This window comes from Puma concolor, chromosome D3 (assembly GCF_028749965.1).
Source record: "Puma concolor isolate L17-30 chromosome D3, mPumCon1.1.hap2, whole genome shotgun sequence".
In the NCBI taxonomy this organism is placed as follows: domain Eukaryota; kingdom Metazoa; phylum Chordata; class Mammalia; order Carnivora; family Felidae; genus Puma; species Puma concolor.
In genome coordinates this window covers 77,496,209-77,512,551 of record NC_141678.1, presented here as the reverse complement: position 1 = coordinate 77,512,551, position 16,343 = coordinate 77,496,209, and the positions used below count along the sequence as shown (strand labels likewise).

Sequence of the window (16,343 nt, the reverse complement as noted above, 5' to 3'; positions counted from 1 at the left end):
TACTAGCCTGCCAAATTTCAAAGCTAAGAAGGAGAATCCAAGGGAAAAAAAAAAAAAAACAATCCATGAAGTAATAGAAAGGAGCAGGTATTGAAGGTGATAAGTAACCATTTCTGAGATGGGAAAAGCCGTGTATTTCTGGGGCCCTAGGTCAGAAGAGGAGGGGAGGGGAGGGGAGGGGAGAGAGAACCATTGCCAAGAGTACCCGTGTGGAACAAAGCTGACGAACGGCTCCCTAAGCGCCTTGCTGGCAATAAATGCTTGTTCACGTGAGCCGTGGGCCATGGGCTTCACCCAACACACCTGAGGGAGTGTGGCTTATTCTAAAACAGATCACCTGGCTCAGTGGGCATAACTCAAGCCCCAGATGCTTCTTTCTGCTGAGGGAAGTCCCCGTTCAGCTCCCTGAGTCACGGGAGGTGTCCTGTCCCCTTAATCTCGTTGCAAGGAGCCTGAAAAAAGGAAGAAAAATCGAGGTTTTTTTGTATAACTAAATCAAATACGTTTGCTTGGAGCATACGTCTGGAAATTAGGCTCCGCATGCCATGGTGATGGCAGATTCGAGCTGTAATTTCTTTTTTTTTTTTTCAACGTTTTTATTTATTTTTGGGACAGAGAGAGACAGAGCATGAACGGGGGAGGGGCAGAGAGAGAGGGAGACACAGAATCGGAAACAGGCTCCAGGCTCTGAGCCATCAGCCCAGAGCCCGACGCGGGGCTCGAACTCCCGGACCGCGAGATCGTGACCTGGCTGAAGTCGGACGCTCAACCGACTGCGCCACCCAGGCGCCCCTCGAGCTGTAATTTCTATAACATCCCTCTAGAAAACCTAACTGGATTGTGACAGATGGAATGATGCCACGCAGCCTAAAACGTTGCCATTACCCTGCCTGTCTTATGTATGGCTTAGGAAGAATGATAATGGAGAATAAGTGGCTTGGCTTAAAAAAAAAAAAAACAACCAAGACCACTCCGTAGAGCTTTATAAAAAGAAGCACTAATCATTCATTTAAAGCACTTTCTGTAGCTGTCAGCCAAGGGTAATTAACCAGTAGGGTTTTGGCAATCTTGCTCTGAGCTCAGACTTGGCATTTGAATCTTTTGGGTCCATTTTCCATTTGAGATGTCTTTAGAAAACCTAGCCTCCCTGTAGGGAGCATACGTTAGTAGGCCTGCCATTTACTGGTGACATGTGGCCTGGCCTTTACACTTGACCGACGTTGGCTTCATTTTGTCTGGGCAGCACTGATTTGGGAGCACCCATTTGCCTTTTCTTCTTCTCCTCCCCCTCCTCCTCCTTCTCTTTCCTCACCACTACCACCACTGGTTTTTCTGTTCTTGGCACAGTGCCTGGAACTTAACAATTTGGGGCGGGTGGATGGATGGGCAGTATTCACTAGAAGAGTACCCTATTCAAAAACACCCTCAGCCATGGGTCCTTATTTACAGCAAAGACCCCCTTTCGCTTGTCCCGTGTTGTGTCTGTGTTTAGATTTTGTTTAGAGCTTTCAGGTCTCCTTCAAGCCCAGAGCACCTGGGTCAGTAATGTAACTGAGGTGAATTCTGAGCAGAAATGTTAATGACGGCCCCCAGAATTCACATTTCCGGTTCTTGGCTCTGCAGGTCACAGCCAAGGCTCCCAAATGGTTTTGATTCCTATTGCCTATTTGGAGAGAGGATGTTAAAGCAAACTTGCACCAATCATCCCCCACAGATAAAAATGAATTATGCAAACAGCTTATCGAGACCTTGTGCTCTAGCCAGCCCACTAGCCCCAAGTGTTAGGGCAGGGAAGCACCTGTTCCTTTCTCCTTAAGTGTGTTAGAAACATGCAGCTTCAGCACGATGAAGCGTTCCAACATTCATGTCCCCTATTGCAGGGCAGACGACACCTCGGCTGTGTCCTTGGCCGTCGTCCAAGCCGGTCAGAAGGACCAGGGCATCTACCGTTGCTGCATCAAGAACAGTTACGGCAAAGCGACCGCTGAGTTTAACCTTACCGCTGAAGGTAAGCCTCAGCCTCTCCGTTTCAGGCGATAAACCACGAGACACCCCCGCCCCCGGCCCCCGGCCAGAATGCCCACGTGCACTGAAGACCCTCTCTTCTTTGTCTTCTTCTAGTTCTGAAACAACTTGCGAGTCAGCAGGATGTTAAAGGTAAGCTGACCCGAGTTGGATGTCCAAGGACATGGGCCACTCCACAAAGCGAGAGCTCGCTCCTGGAATCAAGGGTTGAAACAATATCCCCATCAACTCTTCTAACCAAGTAGGGGAGAGCGCAGGAATGACTGGGAAATGAATGACAATTCATGAGCTATTTCAAGCTGGTGGCGAGGCCTGTAATAAGTGCGTGAGGCTACCAACATGCAGAGGTGTGGTATTTATGAAAGATCAGACTGGGGCGCTCAGTTGTTGAGGATGTGTCGGTGGGGGCCTTGGGGTCACACTCCTTCCTTGAAGCCTCAGGCTTGTGTCCAGCCCCTCCGCAGTGGGTTTTCAGCATCTGGCACTGACACAGCCTGGTTTGTTGCTTCGGTTTACTTCCCAGTTTGACTTACTAAGCAGATTCCAAAGACAGTCAGGTGTCCTAGGAGAACCCCATTCCTTCGCATCTTCATGGAAATGAAAGATGAGTTTTGGTGCTTTCCTTTGGCATTTTGGCACTGGTCCCGGTCCCCTTGATCTTTCGGATGAAGAAGCCTCAAATAACTTCTTTATCACCTTTCTTATTTGGTGATAAACATTTTATTAGTTGAATTCTCCTGAGGAGGAACAAATAACATTTTACAGGCTGGGCTCTAATTAAAAACTAATAAAACCCAGCTCGTGGGAAAGCCCAAAAGTGAATGATGGTTCAAATAAAACACAAGCTAGCACAATTTAATGATCGCACATGGGGCTTTCAAAGGAAAGTCCTAAGATTTATTTTTTTCCTTTCACTGTTTTATCTTTGTTAAGTAGACTTTCTGTTGGAAATTATAGACAAGATTGTTAATTATACCCAATACAGTACTATAGAAAACAAATTACCTTCTTCTTTCTAAGCACACAGTCGGAAACAACTTTTGTATTAAATCTGATGCATTTTTTAAGCACTGAGTGCGGTTGTTGTTGTCAATAATAATTGAGTTTTAGAAATTTGGGGATTTTGAAGGAGAATAGAATGGGATAAATATAATTCATATTTATTGGGCTGTATACATAAAACACTTCCTATATTCTTTAAGTGGTATTAGGGGCCAAATTGTTAAAATGAAATCATTTGTGCAACTAGAATTAAGAAGATTTGGGTTATATAAAAAGCATCCCTTTTTCTAAGTGTTCCAGTTTTTGAATTTAACTTAAAAAAAAAAACCTATACTTTTCTCTGTAAATTAATTTTCTTTCTAGTTCTGTCACTAAAGATGAAATCTATGATAAATAATCTCTTAAAATTTGCCTGGGGGGCTCCGTCAGTTAAGTGTCTGACTTTGGCTCAGGTCATGATCTCCCGGTTCATGAGTTCGAGCCCCGCATTGGGCTCTGTGCTGACAGCTCAGAGCCTGGAGCCCGCTTCGGACTCTGTGTCTCCCCCTCTCTCTCTGCCCCTCCCCCGCTCATGCTCTGTCTCTGTCTCTCTCTCTCTCAAAAATAAATAAACATCAGAAACATTTTTTTTTAAATTTGTCTGGGACAGTGTCCCAATTGCCTGCCTGTTCCCCTGCTTCTCCACCATAGATCTTTCTAGAAACCTGGGACAGGTTACTTGGCCTGAGGCTCCTGCTCACCATCATGAAATCCTGGAGGATCTTCCTACACACGCTCTTTCCACAGGCATCTTCGGCACTTTTTCTTTTCTTTTTTTTCTTTTAGAGATGACAGAGAAAGAGAGAGAATCCTAAGCAGGCTCTACACTCAGCACAGAGCCCAACACAGGGCTCAATCCCATGACCCTGGGATCATGACCTGAGCTGAAATCAAGAGTCTGACATTCAATCCACTGAGCCACCCAGGCACCCCCAGCACTTTTACTGTTTGAGTCCCCCTCCCTTTCTTTCTTTCTACCAATAACGAGGCCTAGTTGTTCATCGATACTCTTGGACAATAATTTTCATCTCTGTATACCTTTAGTAGCTCGCTTCAGTCACTGGCTGCTCTTCAAACACGTGACCTGAAAATATTTTTAAAAGCAGAGAAAAATGTTTCTCTAAAGAGTCTAAATAGAAACGCGAAGTGAGATTTTCACACACGACCCGTGATTTCTTTCTTCTTTTAAACATTCAGAAAGATGTGAGTCTTCATCGACTTCGAGGATTAAAGGGCGCTAAAGAACTCTAACCAAACGGATTTCGTTGAAAGCTGTCTTCTTCTCTTCTCTCAGCCCACCAGAAGGCTGACCTGTTCATCTCTAGGTTAGAAGGGAACCTTCCGATTGCATCCGTGGTCACCTGAAACGTGGAGAATCCGCTATGAGAAAACCCGGTGCTAGAAAAAAATAATTCTACTTTTCTTTTTACACATAAATCCAAAATAATTAGGCTTTTTTTTTCAGTGTCTCCTCAGAGGAGGTTCTTTTTAACCGTTTTGTCCTTGCCTACCTATTTCTTATAGCTACCACAGACATTCTCAACATGGGGAAACGGTATTGCCCCCGAGAGGACAAAACTTGGTTCTTGAGGAGGCAAAAAAACTTACTCTGATTGTGTGTGAAGCACAGATATACACACATAAACGGATACACAGGACCTCTGTGGGATTGAAATTTATGGGGGGGGGGATCAATTAAAAAAAAAGTCTGAAAAGACTCCTTTCAGGGGGCAGTCATGAGAAAAGGGGCTGAGAAACTGATCTGTCACGTCTTATCGTTGGTTCCTCCTCCCCCCTCCACACTTCAGCTTGCCTTTAGTTACCTTTCGTGGTCCTGCCTGTATTTTCCAGATCTGTCTAAACTTCTTTTCCTGGTCTCCCCAGTTTGGCCCTCACCAGTTTTCTCCCCTCTCCAGTGCGATCCACTGGAGCCTCATACTGATCTTCCTGCCTCCTCGAGGACTTGTCCCCCCCCCCCCCACCTTCTCATCTTTGAGCTGTGCCTCTCTCTGTTGGGAGTTCCGTGTGGTCTCCCCTCCAGGTTCTACAGGCCAGCCTCGTCCTCGTCCCTGTGTGGGAACAACCATGAGCCAAGAAGCAGGATGGGGGCTGGGATATTCTGTCCAACTAAAGGTGAGGTGTGTTTTAGGATGTGAAGAGATTGAATTCAGCCAACTCATCTTCAGAGAAGACTTCCTCAGGGACAGCTACTTTGGGGACCACCTGCGAGGTCAGATCGCCACGGAGGAGCTGCACTTTGGAGAAGGGGTCCACCGGAAAGCCTTCCGCAGCAAAGTGATGCAGGGCCTCATGCCCGTCTTCCAGCCTGGCCACGCCTGCGTGCTCAAGGTGCACAACGCTGTTGCCTACGGGACCAGAAACAACGATGAGCTCATCCAGAGGAACTACAAACTCGCTGCCCAGGTGGGTCCACCTGCCCTACAGAGTCACGTGGGGTGTGAGGGGGGGACCCACGAGAGCCTGAGATGAAAGTCAGACTCAGAATTGTTGGGAGTGTCTCCAAGAGGGTGTTTCTCTCCCTTTGGGGTGTGGCTGTAAGGGAGCCCCCGGATCAAGCCCGAATGCTGGGAACCATGTCTGAGTTCTCGGGGTAATTTCTTGCCCTCATGCCAGCCGGATGGGACTCACCCTGTGTCTGGAGGCCCCTCACCGGCTCTGACCTGGGCTGGGATCATTTCTGTTTCTAGGAAGCCCCATGAGGTCCTTGAGTCCACTCAGACATGGGATGATGTGGAAGGTGGGGGGTCCAAGCTACAGGGGATGCCAGGATTCCCAAGCATCCCCAAGGGCATAGTTTCTAGATTCCTGTTTACTTTATGGAAGGGGGTGGGCTATATTCAGAGGGGGCAGCAGGTGTCCTGTTTCTTGCCTTCCTGAGTTTGGGTCAATGTTAGCCTATAAGCTATGAAGGGAGACCGATCCAAGGCTCTAGCTAAGCTCCCGTCTCCCTGTGTTATTGAGTCACAGAACCTTGAGACAAGAAGAGAACACGGGCTTCCCTCCCTGCCTCCCAGTTTGGTCTGTGTATTTCACTCTTGACACCAAGAGTATCGAGAGCCTGACCCAGAGCAGTGGCCAAGCCTTCAGGACAGCTGGGTCTAGCTCTTTCGCAAGCTAGGCACCCTTCTAAAATTATTACCTATAAAATGAATAGGTTATACTTCAGTGAATCTCTCAGGTGCCATCAAGCACTAGCCCTCCAGGATTGTCTTAGGTGTGGTGAGGTCCGGTGGGACTTGGGGCCCATGAAGGCAGCCCCTCTTTTGAGTACAGAGTTTTGCCAGTCGTATTCCTTCCTCCTCCAAGTCAACCCTTCTTTTTTCTTTTCTTTCACTACGTATTTTTTCCATCTCAAGTACCATCTGGTCCAGTCAGGGAAAGCCCCCAGCGTCCACACTCCCTCTTGAAAGACCCCACTGAGTAGAAAGCAGAATCCAGTTTGCCCTTTCCTAAGCCAACAGTGTTGCCAAGGTGTTGGCTACCCACAACTCTAATTACACCTTTGAAGAAGAGCTTCAGATGGGAGAGCTCAGCACACCCCGAGCTGTGCCCGACATCCTGCCATGGGGCCAGTCCCCTTAGCCCAGGATGAATTTCAGCCATGTGCGTTCTAGAAATTTGATAGTTCAGGACGCCTGGTCCTAGAGACCACTTGAGCTTTACCTGGATAGTTCCTTCGAGTCTCAGAGTTCTCTGCAAGTGGACAACTCGAGTCTGCAATAATTGTTGCTTCTGTGCCTGCAACCAGGGGGTGGGTTGGGGAATCCACTGGCTTGACTTTTTATTGGGAAGTCTGATTAGCTTTACCGGCAACTCTGAATTTCTTCTACTCACTTGTCTTTCCCTTGTGTTTGGGTGATGTAGGAATGCTATGTCCAAAATACTGCCAGATACTATGCCAAGATCTATGCTGCCGAAGCACAGCCTCTGGAAGGCTTTGGAGAAGTGCCAGAGTGAGTGTGTTTACTGTCTCTTGTATTATCACCCTGGTTTCTTGGGGACTTGGAGGGATGAGAGGGTGAGAAGGACCAGTGGGACAAGCATTTTGCCTGGTCTCTCTGTCTGGAAGCCATGAGGCCACACTGGGCTGCTATCCTGTTCCTCTCTAGGTTGCCAGAGGCATATAGAGAGATACTTGATAAATATTCTTTAAATCAATGGATGGATGGATGGATGGATGGATGGATTTGATAAATGTATCACAGTAAATAGAAAATAATTCGATAGAAATAGAAAATGAATTTGATAAATGTAGCACGTTAAATAAAAAGTAAAGAGTATCTACTTCATGGCAAACAATAAGCAAAGAAAAGAGAACACAAGAATATCACAAAACAATTACCCTATGATGAAAATAAAATATGGTGCCATGTCTACGAAGAATGAATTGGGTATCAGGAGCGTAGGAACACAGTACCCATTTCCTGGAACCCTACAGAGATAGATTACAGTGATTACTTTTATCCACTCATTGGCTAAATATTGACTGAGTCATGCGGATTTTTGGGTGTCTGGAGCTTCTGGTTACTAGTGGGTTTATCTGGTCGAGATCATGTTTAAGTGGGAAGAGAAAGAGCCAGGACACGTTGGAAATTTCAGACACAACAGTCATTTATGTATCAGTAGAAACTGGGAGAGGAAAGAAGGAAGGAATCGTTGCTTACATTGACCCTGTGGACTCACAATGGGGGAAAATACTCTCCCTGAGGTGGGGTGTTGGGCATATTATATATAAAGTCTAATGCTTTCTGCTCTTTGCCAAGAGATGCTTAGCATACTTAGAACACAAACATTTCTCAGCAACTTCAAGAAAAATGAACATGCTGCAGAGAAAATACACAATTGCTTTTCTGTTCAATCCACTCAGGCAGCAATCCGGAGTGAGTTATAGTTTTGTGTTACAGGAACTTGTGCATTCTCTGTCTTCTCCGGCCCCCTTTATATAGTCCCTAACCCTAGAATTCTTCTCCAGGAGGAAGAGGGTCAACCAGGTGAGCTGTCCACAATGCACAGAGCCCTCTGGTTTTGTGTGGCTTGACCCTACAGTTTGGGGGCTTTCTCAAGAAAAAAGCACAAACTTATGAATAACAAAGATTGGCGAAGGGACTTGGAAAGGGCCTGTGCATGTGAGGGACACAGGGGCTAATTAGCATCATCAGCGCCCCCACAAATGTGCCACCGGCCTAAAGATAGATTAGGACATCTTGCTACGTAAACACCTTTCCCTTCCATACAGTGGAAGAATTTTGTGGGTGCCTGAATAATAACAAACATACGGAAGGATGGGGGTCCTCACAGAGGCCTCTGCTCCCAATTCCATGTTCACTGAATCAAGATCAGAGGATTCGACACCAGGAAACACGCACATACACACACACACTGCCTTCTTCAAGGCCTCTACACTTGAGACCATGTGAGAAAAGATGAACACAAGCAGATTTTAGAGGAGATAGCACCTGAGTGTGATTGTGTACGTGTCAAAGTGGGAGGATTCAGATGCTTATCAGTTTCAAGATGCTTCTGTGTGCAGGGACCACCAAGACGCTTCCACCTGGGCGTGGCGGTGAAAATGGGGGACAGAACAATGGTGGGGGCATCAGGGCTGGCCCCCAGAAGAAGAGGTCCATGAAAGAGGAGGTCCAGAGGCTGGATGTGGTGAGACCAGTCGGAGAGGTGTTGCTACAGCCCAGGGAAGGGGCAGTGGAGGTAGAACGTGACCACTGGCCATGGGGAGTTTGAGAGGAGAGAAAGGGCTCTTGGGATATTCATTCAGTAAGTAGGTGCAATTAACAAACTTGATATAGGGAATAAGAAGAGAGAGGAGGTTGAGTATAAATCCAAGCTTTTTTAATTGAGAAAACTAAAAGCCATCAGAATGAGTGACCTTAGCAAGCAGGATTTTTGTAACATGAGGGGTACTGGGTCAAAGAGTACGTTGGAATTAGGGCCATGGATACAAATGGAGTCACTCGTCCAAATGGTGACAGAAGTGAAGGAAGCCAGGGAAGGAGAATGAAATGTGAGGGCAGAGACCCATCAATGGAAGGCGATGATCGACGATCGTAGTTTTTTTGGTTTTTTTCCCCAATATATGAAATTTATTGTCAAATTGTTTTTTTTCAATATATGAAATTTATTGTCAAATTGGATCGTAGTTTTTAAAATGAGGAGGTGTGACCGTGTTTGTAGCCTTGGGGCAGAGAGAGGAAACAAAGAGTCAAGGTGATAGTAGCCAATAGAAGACAAAACTTGAGACCTGGTGTTGGCAGATGTTCTCTGTAAAGGGCCAGATCATTACTCTTTTAGGCTTTGTCGGCCAGTAGGCAAAATAGAAGCCATTATGGGGTGCCTGGGTGGCTCAGTCAGTTAAGCGTCTGACTTTGGCTCAGGTCATGATCTTGCAGTTTGTGAGTTCGAGCCCCACGTCGGGCTCTGTGCTGACGGCTCAGAGCCTGGAGCTGCTTCGGATTCTGTGTCTCCCTCTCTGTCTGCGCCTCTCCCATTTGCACTCTGTCTCTCTTTCCCAAAAGTAAATAAACTGTAAAAAAATTAAAAAAAAGAAGCTATTATGTTGATACTTGCGTAACAAGAAAGAAAACCAGTATCTACAAATCTTGGTTGATAAGTTTCAAGATATAATAATAATTGAATTCAATTCTTTAGTATATAAGTTTACTAATGAGAAGAATGGAATTCTTTTTTTTTTTTTATTTTTTTAAATGTTTATTTATCTTTGAGAGAGAGGCAGAGCACAAGTGGGAGAAAGGTAGAGAGAGAGGAGACAGAATCTGAAGCAGGCTCCTGGCTCTGACCTGTCATCACAGAGCCTGATGCGGGGCTTGAACTCACAAGCTGTGAGATCATCATCTGAGCCGAAGTCAGAAGCTTAACTGACTGAGCCACCCAGGTGCCCCTGGAATTCTTTTTTTAAGTAACAGTTTGCTAACTTAAAAAAATTTTTTTTAATGTTTATTTATTTTGAGAGACAGAATGTGAGCAGGGGAGGGGCAGAGAGAGAGGGAGACAGAATCTGAAACAGGCTCCAGGCTCTGAGCTGTCAGCACAGAGCCTGACATGGGGCTCGAACCCATGAACTGCGAGCTCATGACCTGAGCCAAAGTTGGTCGCTCAACTGACTGAGCCACCCAGGCGCCCCATTTTGCTAACTTTTTAAAGCAACTTTGCTTACCCTTGGGGTTCAGAGTTAGTGTTCCCCTCTGATCACATCAATTCCAAATATTCGTGTGTGAAAACCATTCTTGGCTTGTGGGCTGTAAACAGGCATCGGACCGGAGTTGGCCCACAGGCAATGGTTTGCGGACCCTGTGCCTCTCCGCAGTGAGTAGCAGCCGAGGCGGATTCAGGCACATCCTTCCACGAGCTCTGATACGATTTCTTCCTTGCTCAGTGATGAATGGGAATGGCCAGCTGTGACTTCACATCCTGCTCGGTGCAGAGTAGCTGTGTTTGGGGGGGTGGCAGTGCGTCCCTGGGGTGGAACTCAGGGAGAAGCGTCAGGAAGCTTCAGTTCAGGTAGGGTGGGGGGGGAAGCGGGGACCAGGAGGAGCGGCTCAGGTTGGCTTGTGTGCGTGCGTGAGTGAGCAGGAGGGACACGAAGCTAGGGGCGATGCTCCCCCGCTTTGCTCCCCCGCTTCGCCTCCTACCAGCTTATTTCTACTCGGTCTTTACCACTCGCGTGCCACTGCACTGCTCCTGGAGAGCCTGCTGCCTATCTTCCTTAGTTAAGAGTAGGGAGCTGGAAGCTTCTCCAGGGTGCACCCTTCCCAGCGGTTGTCCCTGCAAAGCAGGGACCGTGTCTCTTTCATGTTCGCTCTCCTGGTGAGGTTTTTGACATTCTGGCACAAGCTGTTCAGTAGACGCTGTCGGATGAACGGAAAGGGAGGGTAAGTCGCCAGCCACCGAGCCAGGAGTTGGGGGACACGTGAGCAGTTCAGTTTGGGCTCTGTTAGATTTGAGATCCCTAGGAGACATCGATCGGAGACAGAGAGGAGGAGGCCGGAATGTGAGTGGGGGAGAGGGGAGAGGTCTGGATGGAGATTTCAGGGTGGAAATTGTCGACATACAGACCGCATTTCAAGCCAGGAGGTCACTAGCCGGTGTGGGCAGAGACAGGAGAGCCATCCCGGGGCGTGTCAGAGGTTGGGGAGAAGTGAGAAGCCAGTGAAGGAGCCAGGGAAAGAGGAAGCAATGAAGCAGGAAGAAAACCAAGAGGAAGGGAGTTTCTGGAAGCAGTGGGAAGGGGACTCCGAGAGATCAGCCGTGTCAGGCGCCCCTGAGAGCAAGTAAGACGAGGGCCGAGAAGAGAACGTTAGACTCTGCAACACAAGCTGCTGGTGCCCTTGACCGAAGCTTCCTTAGTGGGAGAGCATCTCTGAGTGGGTTCAAGAGACAAAGGGAGGGGAGGGATGGCAGACGGTGAGTCTGCAACTGACCTGGGTTTTGACGTCAACTGAGTCGGTAGTTGAGTGGGTTATGGGCCCCACGGGCTGCCCGGAGCTATTTCAGCAAGTCGCTATGCCACTGGCAGCGAGTCGGTTTCCCAGAGGAAAATGGGATGCACGAATGTGGGGAATTGCTTGCAAGAGCCACATCCTGGGGCACCAGAGGGGTCGGGCAGATCCAGGGCACCCGCGGAAGAAGTGGTTTGGGGTGGGGGGGGAGCCAGGAGGCTTCGTCCACAGTGGGGGAGGGGAGGGGAATATACGGGCACAGACCGAGGAGGCGGGACCGTGCAGCTCTTAGAAGCTGTCTTCTTACTGTTGCAGCCTTCACAGTAAAACAGGAAGCGAGGTCATCAGCTGAAAGTGAGGTTGGGGAGGAGGTGCGGGCAGTCGGAGGACGGAAGAGCAGGTTTGACATGGTCATGGTGGTGGTGGGAGGGTGGGGTGACCGTGAACGGATTGTGCTGACAGCCACATTCCGGATCTGATCACCTCTCCACTGGAGCTGCCTTCGCGACCGGGCGGCCTCCTCACCGGCCTCCCTGCTCCTGTCCTTAACTCCTGCACAGTCCCGTCTCCACAGGGTCATCCGCAACACAGACGTGTGATAACGGCAATCCTTTGTCCAAAACCGTCCGGTAGCTCCTCATCCAAAGGGATGTAAAGGGGAGAGTTTTTCAAACGGCCTTCCAGACCCCACAAGGTCCGGCTTCCTAAGCCCTCCCTGGCCTCACGCAGCTACTCCTATCTCCCCTTTGCTGACTCTACTCCAGCCACACACTGGGCCCTTGCTGTTCTTAGAACACACCCAGAATGCTCCTGCCCCGGCCTTTTCCCTTTATTGTTCCTTCTACTTAGAATGCTCTTCCCATAGATGCCCTCACGGCTCCCTAGCTCCCTTCCTACAGGTCTCTGCTCAAACGTTCTTCCTTAGCAAGGCCTCTCTGATCTCCCTCAGTCAAATAGCAGCCCTTCCCTGACCCCTGCGCTCCCTAGCGCTTTTTCACTGCTTTGTTTTCTCACGTAGCACACGTACGTATTTGTTGCCCGATCCTTGCGGGGTGCCTGGGTGGCTCAGTCGGTTGAGTGTCGGACTTCGGCTCAGGTCACGATCTCGCGGTTTGTGAGTTCGAGCCCCGCGTCGGGCTCTGTGCTGACGCCTCGGAGCCTGGAGCCTGCTTCAGGTTATGTCTCTCCACCTGTCGGCCCCTCCCCTGCTCATGCTCTGTGTCTCTCTGTCTCTCAATAATAAATAAACGTTAAAAAAAATTAAATGTAAGATCCTTGAAAGCAGAGCCCCTGTGTTCTTCACTGTTTTCTGGAACGGCATCTGGAAGACTGACCTGGAAACCACTGAATAAGTATTTGCTGACTGAATGGAAGGGAGGAAGGGAAGAAAAGGATATGATGGGTGGACACATGGCTGCCGGGCCACTGAGATATGACTGTAATGAAAACATTCGTTTGTACGTGGGCGATTAAACTCCACCCCCCAGGAGGAGTTTCTGACCAACTCTAGGAACAAATGAAAACCAGAAATACATCTTTTCACCTGTTGAACGATCATTGTGGTGAGGGGTTAGCCTACATCTAAGGGGACCCAAGGATTGGTTCCGCAGCTCCCTGCTAATCCAAGTGAAGACAGAACACCACCACCCCCCCCTCTTTGTTACCACCTGAGAATGTGACATGTGCCCATGCTGTCTTTTCTTCCAGGATAATCCCTATTTTTCTTATCCACCGACCGGAGAACAACATCCCTTATGCCACAGTGGAGGAGGAGCTGATTGGAGAATTTGTGAAGTATTCCATCCGGGACGGGAAGGAAATAAACTTCTTGAGAAGAGAATCAGAGGCTGGTCAGAAGTGTTGCACCTTCCAGCACTGGGTATACCAGAGAACAAGCGGCTGCCTCCTGGTCACGGACATGCAGGGTGAGGAAAGCAGCCTGCCCCGGGCTCCAGGGATGCTGTGGACCTGGAATGTTCCTGGGGATGTGGCCAGGGGGAGGCGGGGAGGTCTGCTGCATGTCTTTAAGAGTCTTTACCAGCAGAGGGTGTTACTAATATCTCATCAGAAACAGGGTCTGACAGGGGTGCCTAGGTGGCTCAGTTAGTTCAGCATCCGACTTCAACTCAGGTCGTGATCTCATGGTCCATGGGTTCAAGCCCCACATCGGACTCTATGCTGACAGCTCAGAGCCTGGAGCCTGCTTTGGATCCTGTGTCTCCCTCTCTCTGCCCTTCTCCCACTTGTGCTCTGTCTCTCAAAAATAAATAGACATTAAAACACACACACACACACACACACACACACACACACACACACAAACAAGGTCTGACAAAGGAATCTGAAATGACCAGCCAAATGGAGTAAAAAAGTACATTTTAATTCATGCCAACAATGCTTTCCTATTACCACAGGCAACTAAAGATTGGCTTTATTGTTATGTCCTCAACAGGTGCAATTCAGAAGTATTTATGAAAATCTGGCTGTTCCAAAAGACAGATTAAATTGTTTTTTTAATTTTTTTAATTAAAAACTTAAAAAAATTTTTTTTTTAATTTTGAGACAGAGAGAGAGCAAGTGGGGGAGGGCAGAGAGGAAGGGAGACAGAATCCCAAGCAGGTTCCGCACTGTCAGCGCAGAGCCCCATGTGGGGCTCGAACTCATGAACTGTGAGATCATGACCTGAGCCGAAGTCAAGAGTTGGACACTAACCGATTGAGCCAGCCAGGTGCCTGATAATTCATGGGTAGTAGGTGAGAGGGTCTTTCACGGTTCGGTTTAGATTTCAAGCTCCCCTAGCTCATTTACGGCACCTTGAATTTGTATACAAACTGATGGGAGTGCATTTGTCGCATGCAGTGGCGTTATCATAATTAGGTTACCCACAGAGATGGCCCTGAGCCAAGTTGCGGTTTGGGGTCCCCCAAGAGAGGTGCCATGTTTTTAGAGGTTACCTCTCAGGAGTTGGGCAAAGATTGGACCTCTATTTGGGTAAGGTGAATCCTTCACTGCCACAAATGTCCAGATACTAATATTTGGGACAGCATCCCAGGAAACACCTAGGAGAGTGCAGAAATGTGACAGGCCGTGGGAAGGCGGCCAGTAAGGTCCCTTAGAATACGACCAGTTCCCTCTGTGGGTTGCTGAAGCTCATGCCTGCTGGGGAGACGCTGGGAGCCTGTACAGAGCACGCTTCTCGGAACTGTCGCACCCAAGGAGCGAGGGACTGGGGGTATTTGCACACCCACTGCCTGTAGCTACCAGTGGAAGGGTAGTCCTGGCGGGGGTGTTAATTCCTCTGCACTTGCCACCTGCACGGGGACAAGCCAGGCTGAGCAAAGCAGGCTCCCGTGATCAGAGAAAGTTCTCAGGCAAAGAAATGCTGGTGGCCCGTGGAGGTGGAGCCAGTGTGCACGGAAACAGGGTGAGGGCACTGGGTGGGGCAGGAACGGCTTCTACCACAGGGGGTTTCCTTTTCCTCTTCCTTTCCAAATAATCATGCCGTGAAGAAAAATCCGAACTATAATTGCATGCCCGCTGTAGGTCAGACGTGGTCACACACGAGGATCTCAAGCTCTACCTAGATCATGGTGCTAAAGAGCGAGACCGCGTCTGGGTTCTGTCCCCTCCGCCCCCCGCCCGCCCCCAGCTCGCTAGCTCTTAGCCTTGGGCAGATTACTTACCTCTGTGCCTCAGTGCTTTACACGTGGGGTTGTTGTGAGCATTAAATAGAATAGTAAACTTTTGGCACAGCACTGCCGCATCATAAGTGCTCCCCATTTATTTTAAATTTTTATTTTGAAATAACCAGAGACACAAGAAGTTGCAAAAATGTTCAGAGAGTTCCCCGTGTGCCCTTCACCCAGCTTCACCTACTGTTAACGTCTTACGTGACTCTCGTTCAGTGTCAAAACCAGGGGACTCGCACTGGCACAATAGAATTAACTAGGCTATGCACCGTGCTTGGAGGTCACCAGTTTTTGTATGTCTTCATTTTTTCCGACGACTTTTGTGCCATCTTCATAATGACCCTGCAAAGCACATTATGATCCCATTTTGCAGATGAGAAAACAGAGGCTCAGAGACGGTGCTTTAATTGCCTGCTGTCACTCTGCTAATAAGCAGAGGGGTCCACGACTCCACCCCTGTGCTTTCTGACTCCAAAACCCAAGCTCTTTCCACTAAACCACAAATCTGCCAATTTGCAAGAGATTGGCAAGCGTCTCCTGATGTTAAAGCTTCCAGGGAAGAACTTCTTGAAGACCAGCTGGGAAATGCAATGCTACAGTCTCGCAGATGGGGCCAGTCTGCATATTGAAGGCAGTCATGTCTGCTCACTTTCTGAAGAGACTTCACTGCCACATGCACACACACACACACACACACACACACACACACACACACACGGTCTTAATACACAGCTATCTATTCTCATTAGACACTGGCTGTGCAATTCTTGCTGGCCCCTCCATCTTTTCTCCTTCAGAGTTAATTTCGCGATAAATATCGTTCTTCTGGCGAAAAGCAACACCCTGGAGCTTCATGCACAGCTAGTTTCGCTTCCAGGCACTTGTAAACAAGTGTAGTGAAATGTTACGTCTCTCTGTAAGTGACATGTGCGGTTTAATGTGTTGGCACAGTGTATCATAACAATGTTTATTTACTCTCTGCTTCTGAGGAAAATGTCTCTCTAGTCATCATTGCTGTGCACAAGGTAGCACATGCATTTTTTTTTTTTAACATTTATTTATTTTTGGGACAGAGAGAGACAGAGCATGAACGGGG

At 48.3% G+C, this 16,343-nt stretch overlaps 1 protein-coding gene across 8 annotated transcripts in view; it reads left to right on the top strand.

The window, feature by feature from the left end:
- Positions 1-16,343, top strand: part of ALPK2 (alpha kinase 2) — a 120,324-nt gene that overhangs the window by 86,161 nt on the left and 17,820 nt on the right. For 7 of the 8 annotated variants that reach the window (XM_086683112.1, XM_086683110.1, XM_086683107.1 and 4 more), the window contains 5 exons: positions 1,881-2,008; positions 2,122-2,157; positions 5,216-5,490; positions 6,952-7,040; positions 13,266-13,483. In XM_086683112.1, the coding sequence (XP_086539238.1) occupies positions 1,881-2,008; positions 2,122-2,157; positions 5,216-5,490; positions 6,952-7,040; positions 13,266-13,483 (746 nt within the window). Of the gene's footprint in view, positions 1-1,880; positions 2,009-2,121; positions 2,158-5,215; positions 5,491-6,951; positions 7,041-13,265; positions 13,484-16,343 lie in introns of those variants that run through there. The other variant, XM_086683115.1, reaches the window with a different exon arrangement.